The sequence below is a fragment of the Pelodiscus sinensis genome, chromosome 3 (assembly GCF_052426305.1).
Source record: "Pelodiscus sinensis isolate ZL-2025 chromosome 3, ASM5242630v1, whole genome shotgun sequence".
In the NCBI taxonomy this organism is placed as follows: Eukaryota; Metazoa; Chordata; order Testudines; family Trionychidae; genus Pelodiscus; species Pelodiscus sinensis.
In genome coordinates, this window is record NC_143054.1 from 193,694,026 (window position 1) to 193,719,149 (window position 25,124).

Consider the following 25,124-nt stretch of genomic DNA (forward strand, 5'->3'; position numbering starts at 1 on the left):
GAAAGGAACAAACAGTGGTTTTGAAAAGGTGCCACTGTTGTCTTTAAGTGGAGTGAATTCAAATGAGCTTAGGTGAAGACAAGGTGTGCAGTGCGCACAATCTGCTTTTATGTGTTGTTGGCAGAAATCGAGCGCTACTAAGGTGTAATTTACATAAGTTTCTAACTTAACGCCAAGGTTACTGAAGGGAAAAATGACATGAATTTATCAAGGGATAAAAATAGCTGTGATGCCAACATTTGAAACAGGCAGAACAACAGAAATCTTGCAGTGCTGAAAAACAAGGGCCTTAGGTATCTTCCAATAAAATTGTAGTAGGCGGCTAATTTTCCAGGGCTTTATAGAACAGAAAAAAAGGGCTATGCGCCATTTCCCACATGCTGTCTTATCAGGGAGGCTATTAAACACAGAATAATTGCCCTCCTTCAGCCTTGATCACAAAAGAAAGAACAACCACTCGGGCTTTCAAATGTGATAAAGCTGACAAAAGCTTCTTTTGTTCCACTGATAAAAATGTAACTTGATTCTTGTCACAGGGCTGCCTTAAGTGGTGGGTGTGGCCTCTACAAAAAAAAAATGGTGCTAAGCACAGGTGCTTTCCCTCTCTCTTTAGTGGGAAAAATAAACATTGCATTTGTCCTTCCCTGAGCTGGGAGTAGGGTTACCAGATGCTTTCACAAAAAAAATCCAAAAATGGCAAGTTGAGAAAAAAAAAAGGTCCCTCACTTCCCCCAGCCCCCGCCTCCAGTATTTTCTGTTGCTTTTTTTTTTTTAACCGGACAGGGACCAGGAAAACTAGACACCTGGAAACCCTCGCTGGGAGAAAGCACATACCAGAACATTTCAAAAACACCTCACCCCCAAATCCACAAATTCTCTAGGAGTTCTACTGGGTAAGTTCTATGGCCCGTTCTACAGGAGGTCCAATTAGATCATCCCAATTTCCCTTTCTGGAGGTTTTTGAGTTTACAGTCCTCCAATGTTTTAGCTCCTGTACCTTCAGCTTAGCTGCCCAGCACTCAGAAGCAAGAGGACAGTAGCTTCCAATATCTGAACTGTTGCTCTTCCAAAGTCAGGAGACCTAATTTTATCCAGCCCTCTCTGTTCCTGATTGGCCCGGGAATCTGGTTTCCACAGAGGTGGGACTTGTTGAAAAGTTATTAACAACGGTGATTCATAACTAAAACACCTAACTGATCAGGAATCTGGGTATATTTACTGTAGAGCTTTAAAGGGGTAACTTCCAGCTCAGTAGACATACTCATACTACCTCTGATCAACTGAGCACACTAGAAAGAGCACTGTAGATACAGCAGTGCAAGTGGTGGGACTGGAAAGCCACCTGAGTATGATCCTTGGCAGCTTGTCATATTTAGGCAGCTGGCCCCCTCCTGCCACTCCTACTGCCATAGCGACATTATTTTTAGCTCGATCCAACTTAGTGAGGAGATGTCTCAAAGAGCTGGACATTATACCTTCCAGCTTCAGTGAAGACATTTCTTTCCTAGCTCATTTGGGAGGGAGGGAGGGAGGGAGGGAGGGAGGGAGGGAGAGAGAGAGAGAGAGAGAGAGAGAGAGAGAGAGAGAGAAAGAAAGAAAGAAAGAAAGAAAGAAAGAAAGAAAGAAAGAAAGAAGACGATCTTTCATATTCCATCGGTATCACACTCACTCACTTAATGAGTTTTATAGACTATAGAAACTTCCCCTAATGTATACACTCCGCAAAGCACCTGACCACATTTGCAAACATAAAATAGTAATCAAATTCTGCCTCAGGACAGGGTTCACACAGAAGTCAAATGCCCCAACTATATTTATGATCCTGTTGGTTTCCTGTAATGCCTATTTGATCAGCTGTATCTGAAGTTAGGGCCTTCTTCATAAGTCAGAACAGTCATGTGCTATTTATTTAATTACGCATGCATGCTCTGAACAAGCTTGAAACAAGTGCTCTAAAATCCGAACTGGTAAATTCAGAGACTGATATAGAGAGAGAGTAAGAGACTGTTAAAGCAATCTGAAAACACATCTGGCCTGATTCTCCATTCCATTACACTTGTCGATGATAAAAAATAGTGCAACAGAGTAGAAAAATGAATGCAGCAAAAACCTCAAGCATTTAAGATTCATGAGTTACACTGCACACAATAATCCCAAGACTTTAAAAAGAAATAAACTTGGGATCCTTTTTATTTGCCTGAGCTTTGAGGGTTCACAGGTTCAAGCTTTTCTTCACAATCATGAGTGCTGGAAAGGTCCTGATTCTGCCCCTTCCCCTGATCACCTGACTCCAGTAGCTGGGACTTTAAGAAAAATGCCAAATACCGCAAGACCACAAGAGTGGTGAATACAACACCTGACACTTCAAAACATTAATGTCTGTGTTTAGCAAATTTTTTCCATGTTAACTGGAAATATGTTTTCAGGGCTGAAATGTCTGAAGTACTGGGGCGGGGGCTGACCTGTTGATTTATTTTAGGTTTTCAGAAAAGTCCCTTTATCGCCCAACAGTCACCAAATGCATCAAAAGTTTTAAAAGGTGAACATCTGCCACAGGGATACTTCCTGAGCCCCGCCAACTCATCCTAATATTTCTGTTTGCTACTGAAACCCTTATACAGTTACATGAAGATTTCAGTTTCCATAGAAACTATGATTGTCTCACGAATTTAACGATGGTGAAAATTAGTGTGTGTTTTACAGTCCTATTACCATGCCGCAAATGCAAATTCTTCAACAGTTAATCATTCAGCTATTTAGTGTCTAATGACTTTATTAGTTATATTCCTGCATTTAAGGATTTATATATTAATGACACATCCACACCTCACAGCAAAGGAGATGAACGTTCACAGCAATGTGTGTTTTATTGCCCAAGAACCAATTTTTCCCTCCATTGCATATAGATATTTAATTTTCTTCTGTAGTCACAGATATGGACTATTCTAAGTAAACGAACAAAAGCCGCTTTTTCCCAGCCCTCACATTGAAATAAAACCGCAGAGGTTGCTACCAGGTAAATAGGAAGTCAAGAGGAAGTGGAATAAGGAATTCAAAGGAGTAACGATTGATTTACAAATCTGCTCTAGCATTTTTGAAACATAAATAGCTCGGGGCCTGCCCTCGCTGGAGTTCTCATCTTGCTGACGTCAATGGGAGATTTGACTGAGCAAGAACTACAGGGTGAGAGCCTGTGGATTTCATGTTTCAGAAATGAATTTACATCAGCAGTTATTCCTTCTGGTTGAAAGATGAATCGCTTATTAATCTCCTGCTCTCCCAATTACTTTTGCTTCCTCCTTAAATGATTCTAATAACTTATTAAAAAGCAGAGGTTATGATGATCATCGTAGTATTCCCTCAGCCCTGTATATCTCCCATTATATTTAGAATCAAGACACTTCTCCTAATTCGCAATTATAAAGGCCTCTTTTTGGTTTTCTTTAGAACATTAATTCCATTTATCTTCTCGTTTGCAAATTCACTGCAATGCTGATGGTGCTTGATATTTGCCCTTGGTTACCAGCACCCTCACCTAAAGCACAAGACTTTGCACAAACCCCACAGTGAGGTGGGAAATATTATCATAATTTTCAGCCTAGTGTTTTGAGGTTGAAGAGAGATGGCTAAATCCTTTAAAACAAATTAGGATACGAAAAACTGGCTTGGGTTAATGCCTCTGTCACAAAGTCACTTGGAGCCAGATTTGTAAAGATATTGAAACTTCACTACAGGTTGAATCTCTCTAAACCGGGACTCTCTGGTCCAGCAACCAGGACTCTCTCTTCCTGGACCAGAAAGCCCCTGTGGCAGGAGAGTCAGAGGCTTGCTGGGGTCAAGAGCCCTTCTATGCAGGCCAGATGCAGGGAGACAGGGAGCCCTGTTGGGCCCAAAAGCCAGGCTAGGCTGTAGGCAGAGAGCCCCGCTGGGGCCCGGAGTGGAGACGGGCGGCTGGCAGCCCGGCTGGTCCCAGAGCTGAGCTGGCTGGGAGGCCAGTGGCGATGGGGGAGGGACAGAATTGACCTTCTCTGGTTGAGCAATCTCTCTTGTTTAGGACCAATCATCTCCTAAGGGTGCCAGAACTGGCAGGTCCAACCTGCACTGGGATTTTCAAAAGTGCCTAGGTGCCTAACTCCCATTCAAAATCCTACTAAAGGACCATCTCTCAGTGCCTGAATACCTTTAAATATCTGATCCATGACCTCACATTGCCTCAGTTCCCCATCTGCAAAATGGGTATATCACTTCCTTCCTCTGACTCCTACTCTATTACAGGAGGCAGACCTCTATGTGACCATACAGTGACTGTCACACCAGCCAAAGATCTCGGCTGGGGCTTCTCGGAGTTATTGAACTGTAAGTCTGGATACAATCCATGGGCCTAGATAGGCCTCATTTCCATGGTTACAGGCCCTGAGTTTCAGACTTTTTTTTCAGATGGGGGAGGGGTCTGAGCCCTCTTTTTCACCCATTTGGAACATTCAGTGCACACCGTTAGTGAAGATAATGATCAGGGGCATTCAGGGAAAACAACTCTTTTTTACTCTTGCCAATGGAGATCAGAGAAAATCTGACCCAAGATGGAGCCATGCTAGGGCTAAATCGTAATTGGGTCCTCTGGACATATATCGTCCAAAAAAAGGAGGCAAAAAAGAATTGGAAGGGGTGGGTGTGACCATGCCACTTAGCATGAGGATGCCTTGTTTGTGCCTGTGGGAGGAAGGGGTCAGAGCCCCAACTTCCCTGGCCACATGCAACACAAGCCCTCCCCTCTTGGCCTGCCTTATGCCTTCTCTCTCAGTATGCGATAGCGACTGCCCAGCCCCTGCACTGCACCGAGTGTCCGCCTGGCGTGTATCGCCCCCGTCCCACGGCGGGACACTCACAATATTCACAGATTCGCTGCTCCCAAAGGAACAGGACAGCCTGAAGTGGCTGGACACAAATGGTTACATATCACATTAAATGATAACACGCCTTTTACAGCCTAGACTTAATTAACATGATTTTCTCTTGTCTAATAATGTATTCTTCACCAGCGCTTTCTGGCCAAGCAAGCTGTGATCCTTTCTTCATGAGGCAAGACATGCAGTCAGTTTGTCTCCAGGCGAAGGGCCCAGAAGGTACATGACTCGATTATGCCAGTGAGACCCCCATAATCCACTCCCTTTACTCGTGAAATGGATTCCCCCCAGCAGCTTATTTCATCTTGGGCATGTTCTCTGTTGTAGAATTCACAATCTTTCAATTGCTATCGGCATCAGTATGCAAGCAGGTCTCCATTAGGAGAGATGCAATGCTCAGGACATGCATAACCAGACAAAAAGAGGCTTAGATATTATGGTGATGAGGGTCATATTGGTACCTGGATGGAAATGGCATCTCTCGGGGGGACCACGTACAGGAAAAATGTCCTTTTTATCGCAATTACTGGAACATATAAGAGTGCTTACATATTACACCTTCCCAAGAGGTGCAAAAGGCATGGCCTTGGGAGGTATTACAATGTCCTTCTTCATAATATTTCCCTTCTCCAGAGTTCAGGCTGCTCCCACACTACCAGCTTTTCATAGCACATAAATCCCTAGCTTAGCTTTAAGGACTGTTATTAGAGCAAAACTTATGATGATAATTTGAGACAGAGTGAGATAGGTTGGCAGAAAACTAACAATGAGATAAAAGCAGTTGAGTATTTCCCCCCTCTGGCTAAAAATGACCAAAGGAAAAGAATATTCCTTTTTATATTAAGTAAGAAGGCACCCTAGAGATTACAACACACACACAACTATTCACAAAAGATGACTCTCTTGTCCGGTGGAAGACAAATATTGAAAATAATATGCACTGACAAGTTTGAAATAGGCCTGCGAATGAGCAGTTTGGGTGCCCATACTGAAAAACATCAGCCCGAACTGCCAAAGATGGACTTTATACAATAAAGGAGGGAAATAATCCTGTGAGTTTCTAGGCACAAAAAAGATATGGAACTCAGTGGCACAATAATTAAAGCTACCCCAAAACACTCACCCCTCCTTTTATTTCATAGGGGTTCAGAAGAGGGTGGAGGAAGAGTGTCCTGGAATAAGGAATGGGTAGAAAGGAATGGTTTGATATGTAGGTGGCTTTTCCAGTGATTGTTTTAATGCTGCTGGAACTTTGTTGCAATACTAATGATGTGCTAGGGTACCTAATGCCTTGTATCAGCATCTTTGGTATTATTCTTTAAATACACAAATAAATAAATAAATAAATAAATAAATAAAATTAGGCATCCAAAAAGCTGGTGCGCGATACAGATGATCATTTTATTTCTGTCTGCCTTTCAGCCCAAAGACCTTTGAAGGTCTTGTAATGACTCCCACCAACTTAAATGGGTTTTGGATCCTGCCCTTATAAAGACAGAGGCCCAATCTACAACCACTTATAATTATGAACCCAAAATTAAATTAGCTTACTCAAACCGGCAGGAAACAGAGTCCCCAAATTCTATACCAACAATCACCATAAATGCGAGGAATGCGCAGGAAGGAAAAGTTATTTCCACCCATTTAATGGATCTTCCCTCCAAATCCTTTTTTTGATACAATGAGTTGAGCTTTGTGCCATGACCTTAGATAGCCTGGTTACTAGGACAGCCAGGACGCAGATCATATAGACCCATGGTACAGAGAGTGCCCATAGCATTATGTATACAGCCAGATCCTCAGCTGGTCTATGTCACCTGCAATGGATCGACATCATTTTGCAGAAGCTGAGAATCGAGGCCATGATATGTGCATACTATACATTCAGGAATGATGTAGGAAGAGCAGATTATGAATGGCCCATAGATGGGTATGTCTACACTACCACCCTAGTTCAAACTAGGGTGGTAGTGTAGACACACCCGATGAGTGCTAAGTGCAAGGAGCTTCCTCCTCTGAATCGGTTCCCTGCAGAGGCTGGCCAAAATCCAAGTCTTTGCCCACATCTGAATGCAAGGATTATTCCCACTAGTGTTTAATGGTAAGGAAGTAGTGGATACAAGGGCAGGGACCTGGTAATGAGGGTAGCAGTGGAGAAGTGCTTTTGTTCATCTGGTAGCTCTGGGAGTCAACATACCGTCTGGGTCAGAGCCGTCCTCAGGATTTCTGGGGCCCTAGGCAGTACAGGTTGAACCTCTTTAGTTCGGCACTCTCTGGTCCAGCAGCATCCATGGTCCGGAGTGATTTTATTGAGCCAGATGTCCACTTAGCACGGGTGTGGCCAAGTTTCCCACAATCCCAGAAAGTTTGTTGACAGCCACCAGTCCTGGCTCTCAGTGTTCTGTGCTGTTCTTTAGCTCCAATTTACCCCTACATGTCCTCTAAGAGCCCGGTAAGCAGTGGAAGCGTTGGTAATGCTGCCAGACAACACTGACATTCCGTGATTGGGCAAATTCTCTGGTTTGGCACAGTCAGGTCCCGAGGGTGCCAACGTAAAGAGGTCCAACCTTTCTTATTAAACTGGTACCTCAATGCCCAACAGCATCCCCGGGTGGGGATGACAATTTTTTAGAGATGTGCTTCAGCAACACACTCATGATTTTTTAAAACTAATTTTCATCAACGGTCCTGTGGACTAATGCAGTAAATTCAGAAACTGACCGTATATACCTGGGGTTGGCAAATGGCTTCATTACCACTCAGATGTTCAGCTAATAGCCCTGGCAGGTTTTTACCTCTTTTAAGTTAACTAGATCCTCTTCGGATGAAGCAAAGCCACAGAACAAGGAGCAATGGTCTCCAGTTGCGGTGGGGGAGGTTTAGGTTGAATATTAGGAAAAACTATTTCCCGAGGAGGGTAGGGAAGCACTGGAATGGGTTCCCTAGGGAGGTGGTGGAATCTCCATCCCTAGAGGTTTTTAAGTCCCAGCTTGACAAAGCCCTGGCTGGGATGATTGAGTTGGGGTTGGTCCGGCTTTGCGCAGGGGGCTGGACTCAACAACCTCCCAAGGTCTCTTCCAGCTCTATGATTCTATGATTCTATAACAATACAAATGGGGAGAGATGGGGGAGGGGATGGACATTAAGACCCAATGGTGCCCCGAACTTCCAGGTGCCCCATGCAGCTGTGTATTCTACATATGGCTTTTGGGGTTGAACCAGTGATGTGCAGAGCTCAAAGCAGGAGCTGCTACTGTGGCTCTAGCACAGTGTCCCTGTCACATAAAATAGCCTGTGGATTACACCTCTCTGCCCACACTGCTCACAACATGAACCTCTGCATAATAGGCACAACTGACCACAAAATGAGCATTTTGCTGCACCTGGTAAACATGCCCCTGTCAAACTGTCAATGCGGGTGCTGCTTCTATTCTGCCCCCACACAATCAGCAATGAAAGGCGGGCTGATTCACACAGGTGGAGGCATGACACCAGGAGGGAAGTCCTCGTTTTCTGGTACCCTTCAATTAATGCCACTGCACTTGAGCTGGTAACACGCGATAACAAAAAGAGCCTTTACGTAACCTAATAAATCAAAACCTAAGTCAATGGCTGCACACACACCCTAGCTAAAACCACTTTTGCTAGGATAATTTGAATGCCACAGGAAGGCAGGTAGCAGTTTAAAAATAATGCTCCAGCCCTCATTAATTTTTTGATCACTATTCATCTTAGAACCATTAATCACAGTGAACGAATCTGATATTCCTGTGGACGTCATACAAAACGTTGGTAGCATTTCAGTAACAATTCGGCCTTTCAAATGCTGCCGGCCCCATGCGGAAAGCTTTGCAAACCAGATTTAAATACATTTGCAGATCATTGTCAGACAGGCTCAGGTACACAGAACTTGGCCATTCATGCTGCTACAAGGTATTTTGAAAAAACCTGTGCCACTCAGGCAAAAGCCCCCCGGAACACAGCTGGATGGAGGACAGAAGAGGCGGAAAGGAGTGTGGAAAGATAAGATCCATTGCAAATCCATCTATACTTTCTCCTCTGAGTGGGCTTGCCCAGATGCTTTCGCCAAAAATCCTGAACATGACAGGAAAAAAACTTGGTTGAAAAAAAAAGAAAGGGGGGGGATAACAAAAAAAAGGTCGCTGCACCTTTAAGAATCCCCACGCACCTCGCTTCCTCCTGCCCATGCCAGATACCTCAAGGGAATAATGTCCCCGTTGGCCTTCCGTCCAAGAAAAACAGAAAATACCGGACATTTTACATGGTGTTTTCTGTTTTTTTTAATGGACAAGGGCCAGAAATAACAGACTGTCCGGGTGAAAACCCGACACCTGGTAACCCTACCCCTGAAGTCAGGGTAGGAATTGCAACAACAGAGGCTCCTACAACCCTGAGGCTTCGGTAACAGCTGTGAAGCAGCAGCGTTTCATTTCTAGAGCCCTGGAGAGATTTTCTTCCCTTCTACAACCTCTGTGGACTTCCCTAGGACACAGTCCAGTTTCCAGAATTCTGCACTAGGGCTTTTCAACTCAGATGTGAATTATTGGCCCAAACACAATCGTACACAAAACATATTTCTGTTGGCAACATTCCTTGAAGGCCACAAGAAGGTACACACACAAAAAACCTCACTCGATCCATAGGGACCGACTCAATGACCACTGAAGTCAAATGAAAAAAGACTAATTGGTCTCAATAGGCACCCAATCAGGCAAACATCCAGTCCAAAACGCAAGGGAGAACTAAAACTAAACACTCAGCCAAAAGGGAAGGGAAAATCTTCCAACATTTTGAGTGTGTCTTTAAAAATAATGCATGAATTTCCCATTTTTTTTTCTGTTCACTGCAAATAAAACATTCATTGGAATCGTCCACGCGGGCTCCACAGTCCAATCGCCTGAACACATCATTTCACGAGCCGTGTAAAGGAAGGAAAAAGCAAAATGATATTTATTGTGCTGGACAAATTCTCTAATTGTTGCATACACTTTCCAAGCCCATCCTCTCTAAGGCATCAAGGCAACACCTGGTATATAGACAGCAGCAGCCCTACCTTGGGAGCTCTGGCGTGTTTCCCGCATCTGGCATCTCTGACGAAGCTGAGATCCAGCAGCTCTGTCTCCTATAACGAAAAGTGGAAACACACATTGTTATCCAGTCATTGAAAGTGCCCCTTTTGCTAATTGTGCTTTTGTTGCCAATTAATGCTACTGTTAGACCTCAGTCCTCAATGAGCTCTGTGCGGGCTCTCTCCTGCACGTGGCAAACCGCGTGGAAGGAACCACATCTTAGCATTCCTCATTGCAATATTGGGACCGTATCCATGTAGCCCCTTTTTTCCTTTGTCTCGCTGCATTCCCTCCAACCGTTTGATATACCGGTTGTCTAGGGTGGGGGTGGAGAACCTCTTTTGGGTTGGGGGCTGCTGACCTACAGAAAAATCCGTTGGGGGTGCACAGCAGTGAAAAGCAAAAACAAAAAAGTCTCCCTCAAAAATCCCCGACTGAGAAGCAGAAACATGCTTCCCACATTCCTCGCACACACCAAAGTGCAGTGGGGCCCGGCTCTGGAGTGGAGCCAAAAATGAGGAGTTCAGTGTGTGTAAGGGGGCTGCCAGGAAGCAGATTTGGGGTGTGGGGTCTGCGTGGGAAGGAGGGTGCAGGAGCAGGCTAGAGCAGGAAGGCGGCAAGGTGCAGGAGTGGAGTGGGGGTGTGGAGTCTAGTTGGGAGGAGGGCCAGCTCCCCAAAACTGGAGGGGACCTCCTAGTCTCAGGGGCTGGATCCAGGCAAGCTGGGGGCCAAATCTGCCCCCCAGGCTGTTGTTTCCCACCTCTGGTCGAGGGACTCAATTCAAACCATTGTTGTTTACACTATTTCTTGTGTTGCCAAGCACTTTTCTGTAGTTCACATTTTTCAACAAACCACTGTTTATTGTTTATTTTGTACCTCTTGTCACTCAATAATTAGCTCCCAGCTACAGTCTGCAAAAGGGAACTTCACAAAACAGAATGCCCTAACTTTTCAGTGGAAAAGTCGACATGATGGACAGAACATCTTGAAAGGTATGCGTGAATAAGAGTGCTAAGTGGGCATAAGTTTAACCCCCCCCCTACACTATTCAATAAAAACAGTGTACTTCTGACTACCATCTCACACTTCAGATGCCTTCTACATGTTGCACTTAAGGGAACAAGAGTGACATTCTACGTGGTCCCTCCTATGTAAGGTAACCCTGTGTTTCCCAAGGAATTCATTTAACTTTCTAAACACTTATGATAATACCATCGAGGTTTGAACATCTCTCAGAGCCCACTTCCAATGGAGGTGCAGCAGTATTATTATCCCCATTTTACAGATGGACAAACTGAGGCACACAGGAGTGACGTGATTTGTCCAAGCTCATCAAGAAAGCCAGCGACTGAGCCAGAAATAGAACTCAGGTCTCCCGAGTTGCAGTCTGCTGCTCTCCCCACCTTAATACTAGACAATATATCCCCATTTTTCCATAAGGCCTCATTGGGTCCCACCCTGCCTATCTATGCAGCGGGTGTAATGTAACCCCCTTGCTTTCCTGCACTGACTTACCATACCCATACCTTCCCCACGCTGGATGGGTGGGCAGAGAAGGTGGGGAGAATCAAGGGAACCTTGGCAGCACACAAGGAGCTCAAAGACCTTGTTGATGCTCAAAGAATCTGAGATCTATGTACACTATATTTTGAGAAGCAAAACTGAACTCCCAGGAAAAAAATGCAATTTTTCTGTGACCTACAGGAGCTGTCATTTGGGGGTCCCTCCCTCCATTTTTTGGAGGCCAGGTCAGTGGTGGGCAAACTGCAGCCCATGGGCCACATGCAGTCCATCGGGGTTCTATGTGTGGCCCGTGAGATGTTTTGTTTACTGTTGCCCATGCGCTTAATTGCCAAATTATGCTCATTTCTGTCTATGTAGTCTTTTTCCTACTGGTATTACAAAAGTGACATGCACATAAAGCAAGTACACATGAAGTGAGGTGCGTGTTAATTGCACACAACATTGACTGGGAGAGCCATGTCCAAGTAAAGCACTCTGTGTCCAAGTAAAGCACTGCTATGGTTTAATTTTTTCTTTATTCAGCACACAGTCAACCTGTGGAACTTCTTGCCAGAGGATGTTATGAAGACTAGGACTTTAACAGGGTTCAAAAAAGCACAGATAGATGCATGGAGACTATCAATGGCTATTATCCAGGATGGGTAGAAATGGTGTCCCTAGCCTCTGTTTGTCTAGAAATGGATGATAGGAGAGGGATCAGGTGGTGATTACTGGTACCTGTTGTGTTCCCTCCTTTTGAGGCACCTGGCTTGGCCACTGTCAGCAGACAGAATAATGGGCTAGATGGACCTTTGATCTGACCCAGCATTGCTGTGCTTATGTTTTTAATAATACACCCCGCAAATTCTAGGTACACAAGCACCGCATCCCCCCTCTGTTCTGAAATTTGATTTGTTCTTGTCATATGTGTTCATCATTTTTTTAACTGTATCCTTTGATATATATGGTTGTGCCAATTTTCTTCCACAATTTGATCTGAGGAAGTGGGTCTGGCCCACGAAAGCTCATCATCTAATAAACCATCTTCATGGAATCATAGAATCATAGGACTGGAAGGGACCTTGAGAGGTCATCGAGTCCAGCCCCCCCGCCCTCAAGGCAGGACCAAGCTCCGTCTACACCATCCCTGACAGATGTCTATCTAACCTGTTCTTAAATATCTCCAGAGAGGGAGATTCCACCACCTCCCTTGGCAATTTATTCCAATATTTGACCACCCTGACAGTTAGGAATTTTTTCCTAATGTCCAATCTAAACCTCCCTTGCTGCACTTTAAGCCCATTACTCCTTGTCCTGTCCTCAGAAACCAAGAGGAACAAATTTTCTCCTTCCTCCTTGTGACACCCTTTTAGATATTTGAAAACCGCTATCATGTCCCCCCTTAATCTTCTTTTTTTCCAAACTAAACAAGCCCAGTTCATGAAGCCTGGCTTCATAGGTCATGTTCTCTAGACCTTTAATCATTCTTGTCGCTCTTCTCTGTACCCTTTCCAATTTCTCCACATCTTTCTTGATATGTGGCGCCCAGAACTGGACACAGTACTCCAGCTGAGGCCTAACTAGTGCAGAGTAGAGCCGCAGAATGACTTCACGAGTTTTGCTTACAACACACCTGTTGATACAACCTAGAATCATATTTGCTTTTTTTGCAACAGCATCATACTGTTGACTCATATTCAACTTGTGGTCCACTATGACCCCTAGATCCCTTTCCGCCATGCTCCTTCCTAGACAGTCGCTTCCCATCTTGTATGTATGGAACTGATTGTTCCTTCCTAAGTGGAGCACTTTGCATTTCTCTTTATTAAACCTCATCCTATTTACCTCTGACCATTTCTCTAACTTGCTAAGGTCATTTTGAATTATGTCCCTATCCTCCAAAGAAGTTGCAACCCCACCCAGTTTGGTATCATCTGCAAACTTAATAAGCGTACTCTCTATCCCAATATCTACATCATTGATGAAGATATTGAACAGTACAGGTCCCAAAACAGACCCTTGAGGAACTCCACTTGTTATCCCTTTCCAGCAGGATTTAGCACCGTTAACAACAACTCTCTGACTACGGTTATCCAGTTAGTCTTTAAAGTGCTACATAGATATCTTGTTAGTCTTTAAAGTGCTACATAGTCCTGTATTTTGTTTTAGCTACAACAGACTAACATGGCTACATTTCTATCACCATCCTATCCTGGGAGATCATCTTGGTTATGACAATCTTGCGGCCCACCGAGATGAAGGAGAGCCACTTGTGTGGCCCACTCACTAGCCTAGGTTGCCCATCACTGGACCAGATCCTGAGCCAGTAAAAGAAAAAAAGAGAGAGATACATTTGAGTACCATGGAGAGGGGCGTGGGAGGGAAATATGCACCTGACCGCATCTTATTCTTTTCAGTCAGCTGCCTGTACCACTATCCCAACCAGTGTTCAGTGGTATCATGCAAAATAGACACTGTGCACCACTTGAGTTGCAGACTGAAGATCCTGTTCCCCACAAACCCACACTGCTCCCACCTCCGTCCCTTGCTCCATCTGACACAACATCTCCACTGAGGTGAATGTTGATTGGATCAGATCCAGGCCTCCTAAGGGTTTGTGTGATCAATTCCAACTCCCCACCAAGCACAAAGAAACTTACAACATGGAAGCAAAATGTAGATTGAAGGTAATAGAGCCACCCTCCCAAACACCACAGCAGTGAATCACAGTCCCTTTGCATCTGCCCACACAGTGCCGGCATGGCTAATACCCCAGCTGACAGGCCTGAAGAGGGGCTGTGTTTCCTTTGGGCCCCTCACATGATGACTGAGTTACGGGATCCACCTAAATCTAGGTGCCGCAGCTCCTCTTCTAAATCATCCAGGTGGGTTTTGAAAAGGCTGTGGCATGAGCTTCATCCATCGTGCACAAAGACTGCAGTGCTCATTGTGTTTTGCTCTCCAGTGCCCAGTATGACTGGTCCCCAGGCCAGGTTGTGGCCAGATCTTCAACTGGTGTAAGTTAGCACAGCTTCACTGACGTCAGCAAAGCAATACTGATTTATGCCAATTGAGGATCTGGTCCTAGATTTTACTGTAACTTTCTATTTTCTCTTCACATTTGTCCGTCCTTTAGCAGAATTTCCTTCCAGACCCCAAAGATGTTAGATCAGGACAAGAATGCCCCACAAACGTTTTTATTTCATCTCTTATTTATTTCAGGCCATATTTGCAATTAATCTCAAAACGCAGCATATTTCTAATGCAGACAGACAGACTATACTCTTTGTTAACTAAAGTAGATTTTTTTTTCCTAGTTCTGATCTAAGAATGATAAAAATACAAGTTGTTTATTCTTTCAAGCTGTTTTTATGAACCACTATAATGCCTGTTCTGTGGAGGTCCCATTTGGGATATATCAAAACTAAAAGCAGACTCAGCGTAGGCGCCGAAAAGAAAAGCAGAAATGAGCAAAGCTAAGTGTGGCACTCGATTAAATAAGTTGCCTTCCCAGGGCTGAGCGAGCTTGACTTTGAATAAAACAAAAAATAAGGACATAACGTGAAGTCTCTCTTTGATTTAATGCTCGAGAGACACTCAAATATGGGAAGGGACAAAACTAATGAAATACAGAAGGCTTACACATTACAATAATGTTTATCAGACAGATAATGGGAATAAGATTTAGAATGGGAAGAGAAGGTCTAGACTTGAGATGTAATTAAAGAAAGATGGAGAAGAGAGGACATTTAACAAAAGGGAGATAAGTGAGAAACTAAAGAGAGAGCACTGGATTACAGAGCGAACAGAGGGGGCAAATGCAAAAGAAGAAATTCAATGAAAGAGAAAGACTATCAACAGAACTGAAAAGGGTAAAAAAAATACTACACACAATGAAGCCATGTAGATTACGTCAGTCGCATAGATTCATTGACATGAGTATCTGGCCCTAAATGCTGAGGGTCATGTGGCAAACCCCTTTGTCTCACTCAGTAATACCTTCACCCCACAAGAAGTCCTACTGACTTCAGTGAATCTGCTTGTGATGTCAGGCAATATTCAACATAAGTTCAGGTATCCACAATGCACTACTGACAACTCTATGGGTATGTCTAGACTACATGCCTCCGGCGACAGAGGCATGTAGATTAGACTACCCGGCATAGGAAAATGAAGCGGCGATTTAAATAATTGCCGCTTCATTTAAATTTACATGGCTGCCGCGCTGAGCCAATCAGCTGTTTGTCGGCTCAGCGCGGTTGACTGGACACTCCGCGGTTGACATCAAAGGCATTTGTCGACCTCCCAGGTATGAGGATGAGGCATACCTGGGAGGTCGACAAATGCCTTTGATTTAAATTTAAATGAAGCAGCAATTATTTAAATCGCCGCTTCATTTTCCTATGCCGGGTAGTCTAATCTACATGCCTCTGTCGCCGGAGGCATGTAGTCTAGACGTACCCTGAGGGTTCAAAAGTAATGAGAACTTCTTAAAAAGAAGTAAGGTTTTCAGAAGATGGAAGCATTTTGGATGTTATTTGTACCCTGGCCCTGGTCTACACTAGGGAGTTATTTCAAAATAGCTCCACTTATTTTGAAATAACACGCGCACTCCCAGCCCGTTATTTCAAAATAACGGGCTGGTTATTTCAAAATAGCGGTAGTATGGACACTCCACTGCTGCTATTTTGAAATAGCATCTCCCCGGAGTCATTCAAACTAAGTACTCCCGGGTACTTCCTGGGGCTCTAAGTTGATGTAGCACATCCACATTAAGGGAACCTGCCTTGGACTAATTTTGAGGCTTCCCTGTAGTGTGGACGCTCTATTTCAAAATAGTTATTTTGGGAATTATTATTTCGAAATAAGTTATTTCAAAATAATTTCCTAGTGTCGACATGCCCCTGGTTTTTGAGCCTTGAGCATTTCATGTTTATTTCAGTTTTTCCCTGCAATTAAAAAGACTACATTAAAAAAAAGAAAAAGCCGAGATGCTTGTGTAATCACAGGACTCCCAACACTGGGGCTTTCCAAACACACCAACTGTTGCATGATAAAATCCGGAGACAGAGCAATATGGTAGGGATGTGGCTCTATGGAAGCTACACACATGAAGGAAGAAATTTTGCACACACAAAGGAGAAGGGTTTAGGAAGCTGAAAGGATTGATAAATGCGAACAACAAATGGTTGTAACAGTGAGAATGAGAATGAGAATGAGAATGAGAATGAGAATGAAAGAAGTAGAAGAAAGAAAGGGTTACAAATGAAGATGGAGAACTCCACATAAGGCAATTGTCAGAAGCTTGTTATTACAGGGTTATAAGAAGAGGAAAGTGGAGTTCTAGGGACACTTTCAGGGGTCTTCAAAATGTGGGTGATCTGAAGAGGCGATGTAATTAGATCCCTACTTTTAAAGAGAGGGATCTATGAATCCTTGCTGTGGTCTTATGCACATTACCGAATTTTGGGTCATCTAGGACCTGGGACCAGCATGGCTACACCCATGCTACTCACAACCACAGTACGTTGATGCAATTTGCTTTTACATGTGCATCCTGAACTGTGAAAATATTAGCCATCTTAATTTGCCATCTTAAGGCACGAGAATGAGGTAAGCATACCACGTAAGCAGAGCCCTGTGGGGATGCTTATCTGCGGAGGCAGATACCTGTGGATCTCCATGGATTTGCAGCGCTCCACACGTAAGTGTCATTGTAGCATGCATTCAGTAGGGCTGGATCAGGCCTGGGCAAAATATGGCCCAGGCACCGGATCTGACCCAACAAGCCACTGGATCCAGCTTGTGAATGCAGGGGGGAGCCCCAGGCAGATTCCCTGCTTGTCCTGCCCGCCCCTCACACTGCTCAGAAAAGCAGCTGCCGTGGCCATTTCTCTTTCTCAGCTGTGAGCTCGGGAGGAAGGGGAAGTGGTGCTTCATGTACTGTTAGGGTTGCCAGATGATTGAAACAAAAATACCAACCCCCCCCCCAAAAAAACAGGAAAAATTATGTTGATGGGGGGAAAAAAGGGGGGGAGACCAAAGTTGTTGAACCCCCCCAAAAAAGGATTCCAATGACTTATTAAGCAAAAAAAAAAAAAAAAAAAAAAAAATTAAATAAAACAGCATGTCCCCTTTAAGAGTGAGTGCAGGGATAGAAACAGGGAAGTAGTTGAGCACTAAGGCCCAGGGGAAAGTATTGCTTCCCCTAGGTCTTTTGGCTGGCAGCCATTTTGTGCCAGCAGCCTTGGGGAACCAGGTAAGCATGGGGGCTGGGGTCGGAAGACTGGGGGTGATGGGAGCCGGACGGGGTTTGGGAGAGGGGAGCCCAGGCGCTGAGTGTTTGTAGTGTTGCCAGGCGCCCGGCATTTTCGCTTCCTGGTTGGGGAAAATTTCAGAAAATACCAGACATTTTAGGTGTCCGGTATTCTCTGAATTTTGTTACTGGACAGGAGCCGAAAATACCGGACTGTCCGGGTGAATACTGGATACCTGGCAACCCTAGGTGCTGCTCCTGCCCCCAGCACAATCCCATTGGCCAGAACTTGCCTCTCCCCACCCAGACTCTGCCTCCTCCCAACCCTCTGCTCCCCCTTCCCTCCTGCCTCTCTACTCCACATAAGCCAAACCTTCTATCCCCCTCCTGAACCCATACCCTCTTCCAGACCCTGTACCCCAATCCCCTGCCTTAGATCACAATCCAACCCCCTGCACCCGAATCCCTTGCTCTAGGTCACAACCGCCTCCTTCACCCAAATTCCCTTCCAGACCCCAGGCCTTCTCCTGAACCCAAATCCCTTACTGAAGGCTCTCTTCTGCACCCAACTTCCATCCCAGACCCTGCCCCTCCTCCATTAATATCATGGAAGAGTGCAGCCTTTGACCACTTACCAAATTGTGGGAGTGACCCCCCACATCCAAAATTATTGCCCACCTCTAGTCTGGATAAATGAGAATTCATAAAGTAACATTTCTTAGAAGTTCCTAGGTTCATGAACAGCAAATCCTTGGGAACTTAGTGACCTTTAATGAATGCTTTCATCTTCCAAATGGCTCATTAAAGAGGGAGAGAGCAGTTTCCTAATATTTTAGTGTATATTTTGGACAGATTTTTTCTGAAGCCAAAATCGGCTTCCCGTCGTTACTACTGGGCAGAAAAAATGCTGCAGTTCAAGTGCTGCAAAACTGACAGCCTAAATCCTGCTGCCAGGGAAATCAGTGGGCACAGGATTGGAACCATGCTGTGTGCTAGACAAGCCATGAAAGCCCATAGCAACTGAGAAGCAAAAACAATAGGAGTCCAGCCTTACACAGAGTAGAGGCCTGTAACCACTGTTACCATGAGCTGTTCATCTTGCAAGAGAATAATGTCTCTTAATTCAGCTACCACAAAAACACTAAGGGCACATCCAGATGGCACTCTAAAATTGAAATAAGATATGCAATTTGCACGACTCAGATTGCAAATCTTATTTTGATTTTATTTTGAAATTTGGCGCGTCTATACAAACACTCTCATCTGAATTCAGTAGAGCAACACAATTTATACCCACCCAGGACCTAGCCCTAACTACCACCAGCTACTTTTATTAGTTAAATTCTAACTACTACTTTTATTAGTTAATTAACTAACTACAAACTGAACCTCTTTAGTCTGGCACCCTCGGGACCTGACCGGTGTAGAATCAAAGAATTTGCTGAACCACAGGAGGTCAATATTGTCTAGCAGCATTTTCAACACTTCCACTGCTTATTGGGCTCTTAGAAGCATTTAGGGGTAGATTAGAGCTAAACAGCGGCACAGATGCTGCAAGACCAGAGTGCTGGACTAGAGAGGTTCAACCTGTATTAACTATTTTTATTAGTTAATTTCCGCCTCCCCAAACTGAGCTAAGCACATCACCCATTGTGCTAAATTAAACACTTCATATTAACATTACTTAACAAGGCAAACCTCCACACTGATCTCTTTGGAGAGTTTGGCTTAAAAGTGGATAGCACAATATAGATATTTATATATAATTACATTTATGTATATAGAACATCCTCGCTAATATGAGTAACTTACATGCGTTTACACACACATGTTGATCATGTAACCAATTTAATGATTGTAGGTCTGATCCAGTAATCTTTACCCACCTTGATGAGCAGTTACACCTCTGGCTACATACTGTTGCATGTTCCTAAATTATATATTAAGGCCCAATACTGTGCTTCCCATACTGTGGATGTACATGTAAACAGCCGACATTAAAGCTTCTACCATCAGTTTGTGAACTAGAGTTCCTCAATAAGAACACTGGCTCACAGTTTAGTTTGTGAAATTCTGCATGACACCTGAGCCTATGTCAGGATTATACAGTAAATATCGGCATCTGTTTTGACATCTGTATGGAATGAATCCGCATAGGTAGATACTTTATAACCCCCATCCCACTTCCCAAACCACGCCCCCATTCTATTTCACCAGGTTGAGTGCTAGTCTGGAGAAACTGTGTAATCTTCCTGCTTTAAACTTCATTCATCTTTCCTCCATGCAGCACGTCAGGCTACAGTGTAGGCTGCTGTGAACTGCCTCACACAACTCTGGGCAGATTTGTCTTCAGTGGAGCTATGCCAATTTATGTTAGCAGGGGATTTGGTTGAGTAAGCCCCACTGTAATCTGCATTAATTACATGATAACGAAATCATGTTGTTTCCTGATAATTACAGCCAGCTCAAAATGTTTGAATAAGAAATGCCAATTCCTTGACATTAAAACTTTCCCCAGGAATATGTTGGCTGACAAAATTTTGTTCAGTAAAAACATCAAAACAAAGTGTTGTGACGTCAGAGTGTTCTATTTTGAAATTTGTATGATGTTTTGATGTTTTTTGCATTGAAACAGCCTGTTTCAGTTTCTTTTAAATTATTTAAAAGATTAAATGCAAAGAGTCAAAATCAAAATGACACAGTCTGATTTCATCAAAACAAAATATTTTGACGACCTGAAGCAATTATTTTAAAATTTTTGTTTTGCAGGAAATTTCCAAATGTGACTCTTTGTTCAGATTTAGAATGAAAACACAGTACAGTTACTATGGGCTGGTCTAAACTACAGGGGGAGATCAATCTGAGTTATCCAACTTCTGGTACATGAATAATGTAGCTGAAGTTGAGGTACTTTAGATCTTCTTACTACAGTGTCTTCACTGCGGTGTGGTGTTGATGGGAGACCCTCACAGAAAGAGAGAAGCTTTTGTGGCTTCTCGTTCTGGTGGCGTGTCAGAGTGGACACAAAAGTGATCGGTGATTGATTTACCTAGTCTATACTAGACTCGATAAATCAAACTCGGCTGAATCAATTGCTGCTTGTGGATCTGATTGGTAGTGTAGACATACCCTATGCTAAATATTTATCAATATACCCGGGCCACATACTGAACCCAGGCCTGCTAATGGAGGAGGAGAAGGGAAAGGGGGCAATTGCCCCTGGGCCCAGTGATTCCAAGGAGGCTGGGGATCCTGGCCACCAAAGCTGTTGGCTGGAGCCGTGGGCCCTTTAAATAATTGCCAGAGCCCCAGGTGGTGCACTCTGGATAGCACTAAAGGCTAGCTAACCTGGTCCCCCCCACCCTGGCACCCAAGGCCCACCCCTTCCAGGAGCACAGAGACAGCTCATCCACCCCTGCCTTGCCCTGGGGCCCGGTGAGTCTGTCGGCTCTCCTGACTGAACCAGATTCTTTTGTCAGAAACACCAGTGTGAATCTGGAGTAACTCATTTGCATTCCCACTCAACTTCACAAGCAAATTGATCTGTGATTTCTTTTTAGGTTAAACAACCCATTGAGGGATAATGTTATCCACTGAGTGTAAAATATTAAGTGAAAATGAGTTTGTCAAGCCTTAATAAGACAAATTCTTACCATGACCATTGTTTATAGACCAGATTTTTAGCTTGCATAATGGATGTAGCTGCACTGAAGTAAACAGAGTTATGATGATTTACACCAGCTAAGAATCTGACCCGATATATTCAGGACTAAATATGGATGCAGAGTTTGTGACTCACACTCATCTTGAGCGTGAATATGGCAGCTGCATCCAGAATTAGAGATTTCAGAAGAAAGCTGCAACTTCCAATTACATCCCAACTGCCCCAGATATTCAATCCCTAAAATGACCAATAAACATGAAAGGCTGAAATAGAAAAAGTGCTTTTTCAGTCAAGGTTACATCATAAACCCTACCCTTCATTTTCTCTTTTCTTTGGGTTAGTCTTGTTGCAATAGCACGCAGCAAAACTAATTTCCTCCTCACAAAAGGATAGATTTCTGGGGTGGGAGGGTTAAAAGCTCTTAGCCTTTGCCAAACTCCACTGCAGTGTTGTTGCTGTGTTTGTCCCAAGTTATCAAAAGAGACACAGTAAGTGAGATAATATCTTTTATTGTAGCAAGTCGGAGGAAGCGACAAGCTTTTAAACTTCACCGAGCTCTTCTTCAGGTCGTAGGTGCATGAAAAGATGGGTAGCACATGCTGTGCTGTCAGGCATCGTAAAATCACCTCCTTTGTCAAGAACAGATTTTCAGAGTGAAATTCTGACTCCACTGAAGTTGATGGCAAAATTCCCATTTAGGTCAGATTTTCACATGGCAGGGGTCAGAATTTCGACCACAGAGTATGAACAGATTTCTTTTTTTTTTTTTTTTTTGTGGTCGGAATGTAGCCTTTTAAAAAAATACAGGTATTTAATGCTAATAGTAAAGGAGCTTTCTAAGTTATGTTTTTTTGTATGAATCTGAACTGGCAAATCTCTATGTCAGATTCTTTATGATCTTTTCATCCACCTCTTTTTCTCCTCTTGGTGCTTAAACAATGAATTGCTAAAAACAAAACAAAACACAGATCACGATGGCTTGCTTGCAAAGGACAGCCTACTTTTCCTAACCTCGCAGTTCCCTTCTAACGCCTTGAATATGGTTCAAAGCAATTATGGGATTTCCTTCTACTAGCAGATATTTGATGTGGTCATTGCTAGGGATTCAAATGAAAGGAAACAAATGCTCCTTTGTCAGGTCATAAATACCCAGAAGATCTTTGTGTAACGGGTTCCAGGAAGGATAATCAAAAGATGTCACAAGAAAAAAAAACATATTCATAGGAATGAATAAACTGTACTGTTCTGGATTTGTCTTTCTCTTCTGCAGAATCCGGTTAGCAATTTACTTTGGCCATGATTGAAATCTCTGCTTAACAATGCTGGAAGGACCCTCCTCTGGCAAAGCTGCCAGCACGCAGGTCAACCAGAACAAAGAGAGAACGCGTTCTATGCAGTCACTGTTCGGTAGGTACAGAAATCAGTGCCTAGCTGCTAATGGCACACTTTGCTCTCTGTATATTTACTGTACTCTATACCTTAGGAAAACACAGCAACCTCTTCAAACAGCGAGCTGAAGCTAGTGAGCTGCTAAAACAGCCTGAAAATCTGTTGTGCATAGAAAAGCCAAACCCTGCCACCTGCTGTATGGGTATGCTAAGCAGAGAGGGGAGAGAGACATTCCTCTATTCCTACAATGTGGCAGGGCAAGAGTCTAACCCAGCACTCAGAGGCTATGTCTACACTGCAGGCTATGTCTACACTGCTACCGGAGTATCCTGAAACAGCTATCCCGCGTCTTCACAGAAAACCCGTTATTTCGAAATATAAACCTCATTCCACGAGGAGCAAGGGATATTTCGGAATGACGGGTTATTTTGAAATTTGGTGCTGTGTAGACAGCACCAAAGTACGAAATAAATTATTTCGAAATAAGATCGAAATAAGATATGCAGTTATGAGCTACGGTGCAGTGTAGACTCACCCAGAGAGACCTGTCGGGACATAGGCTAATACCACAGCAGGTGGGTGGCAAGCCAGGGAGTTACCTACTCTTTTAAAGATATGGCGAGGCACATGGAGGCCATAATGGAGCAGCATACAGTATTCCTGATAGCACCTTCCTGCTCCCCAAGCCTTCTTGCCCTGCAATGGCAGTGAGATTCCAGCACCTTCTGCTTAGCACAGCTCAAAGAGAGGCAGGGCTTCTCCGGAACACTGCAAGCAGGTGGAAAGGCCGCTTAGATTGCGGTGAGGAGGAGAGGGTGCTGCTGTGGTCACCATATCTGAAACACATGCACCAGCTTCCATGAAGGCCACGTTGCTACCCATCATATAGGCCCAGTATTCTGACTCCTATAAGCTGGCAAGGAGGAAATTCAGAATTCTCTGCCTACAACCACCTACTGAAAAAATCAGTGCCCATCGTTCCGGCACCCAGTGCTTCAGCGTTTCTGAAGTGCTGCGAAAGAGAGAAAAAAGCCTCCGCTGCCTCCACAGCTTCACTCGGCTATCGATGGCCTATTTGTTTTCGAGCTCTGCTTCCCTCGCGGACCAGGCTGACACAAGCCTTCCCCAGCCCTCCCCCATGTCAGTACCATTCAAAACAGAAGAGCCGCTCCCTGCCTGCAGGAACGAGGCCAGGGAGAGGAGAACGCTGCGAGGTTCGGAATTCTCACGGAGCATCCCACAAAACAGCAGGGAGGCCAGCACCGGACAGAGCACCCCAGGGATCCTCAGCAGGCCAAGGGCCACTCGGTCTTCCTGTTGACTCCGAAGCCCCCTGTGGCTCTCCACTCTTCCCTGGCAATGGAGCTGCCCTGGAGCCAGTCAGCCGGCTCTTTTTGCTCCTGCACATCCCACAGAGAAGGGTTTGGCTCCACAGAGAGGTATCAGGAAGATGCAGAACAGTCTGGGGTCCAGTGCATAAACACATGCAGGGGTAGTGCTTGGGAATCACTGGATCTCTCTCCATGCACAGAAAGTCCCCTCCACGTGTGGATCCATGGCCAGCCCCCCAACCTCAGTAAGCATAAATCCATGTCAACCACTGCACCTCAGACCCCCTCCAGTGCCAGCCTATGGGAGGCGCACCACGCCTCAGTTTCTCTGTCTGTCCACACATGAAAGGAACAGTCTCTCTGTCCAATACGAGGCCTGCCTCAGGCCAAAATGTATTGACATACACTAGGGCTGTAATTTCCCCAAATCCAAGCAGTAAAACCATTCTCCAATTCCCATATAAACAGACAGGGATTTTTCCCATTCGTCTCCAAATCCGCCACCCAAGAGCGAACAGCAGCACTTTGTTCCCCACTTCTTTTGCCTCTGCTCCGGAGCTCTGCCCTCCAGACCTCACCGCCTGTCAGTGACCAGCCTTCCTATAGCTGTGGTCTTCATCTCAGTGGCTCCGGCTCCTGCCGTGTTTCACTCCTGCCTGGGCGTCCAAGACCTGCTCGGGATGAGACATCCTCATTCAACAACCCCCCTTATTACAGGGCTCTGTCCCTCTGGACCAATCGTTTTTTCCCCCTTTGCTCACGTGCCTCTGTACAACCCTTCCTGCAATTCAGCAGGGTATCCCAGAACCAGCCAGTCCTCCCCCACAGCTTACTTCAGCATCTTTTCTGCCCCACCTGGTGTCAGTTCTCTCTACTGCTCCCAGCCAAGCAACTCCTGCAGGCCCTTCCTTGCTGCTTCCTGTCTTAAACTGAGGCTACGTCTAGACGACAGGCTTCTTTCGGAAGAAGCTTTTTTGAAGATCTCTT

General features: G+C 44.6%; 1 protein-coding gene across 4 annotated transcripts in view; it reads right to left on the reverse strand.

The window, feature by feature from the left end:
• The window catches only part of PLCB1 (phospholipase C beta 1), a 698,632-nt gene that overhangs the window by 486,721 nt on the left and 186,787 nt on the right, over positions 1-25,124 (reverse strand). For all 4 annotated transcript variants that reach the window (XM_075925686.2, XM_075925693.2, XM_075925689.2 and 1 more), the window contains one exon: positions 9,979-10,047. In XM_075925686.2, coding sequence (XP_075781801.1) covers positions 9,979-10,047 — 69 coding nt within the window. The remainder of the gene's footprint in view (positions 1-9,978; positions 10,048-25,124) is intronic.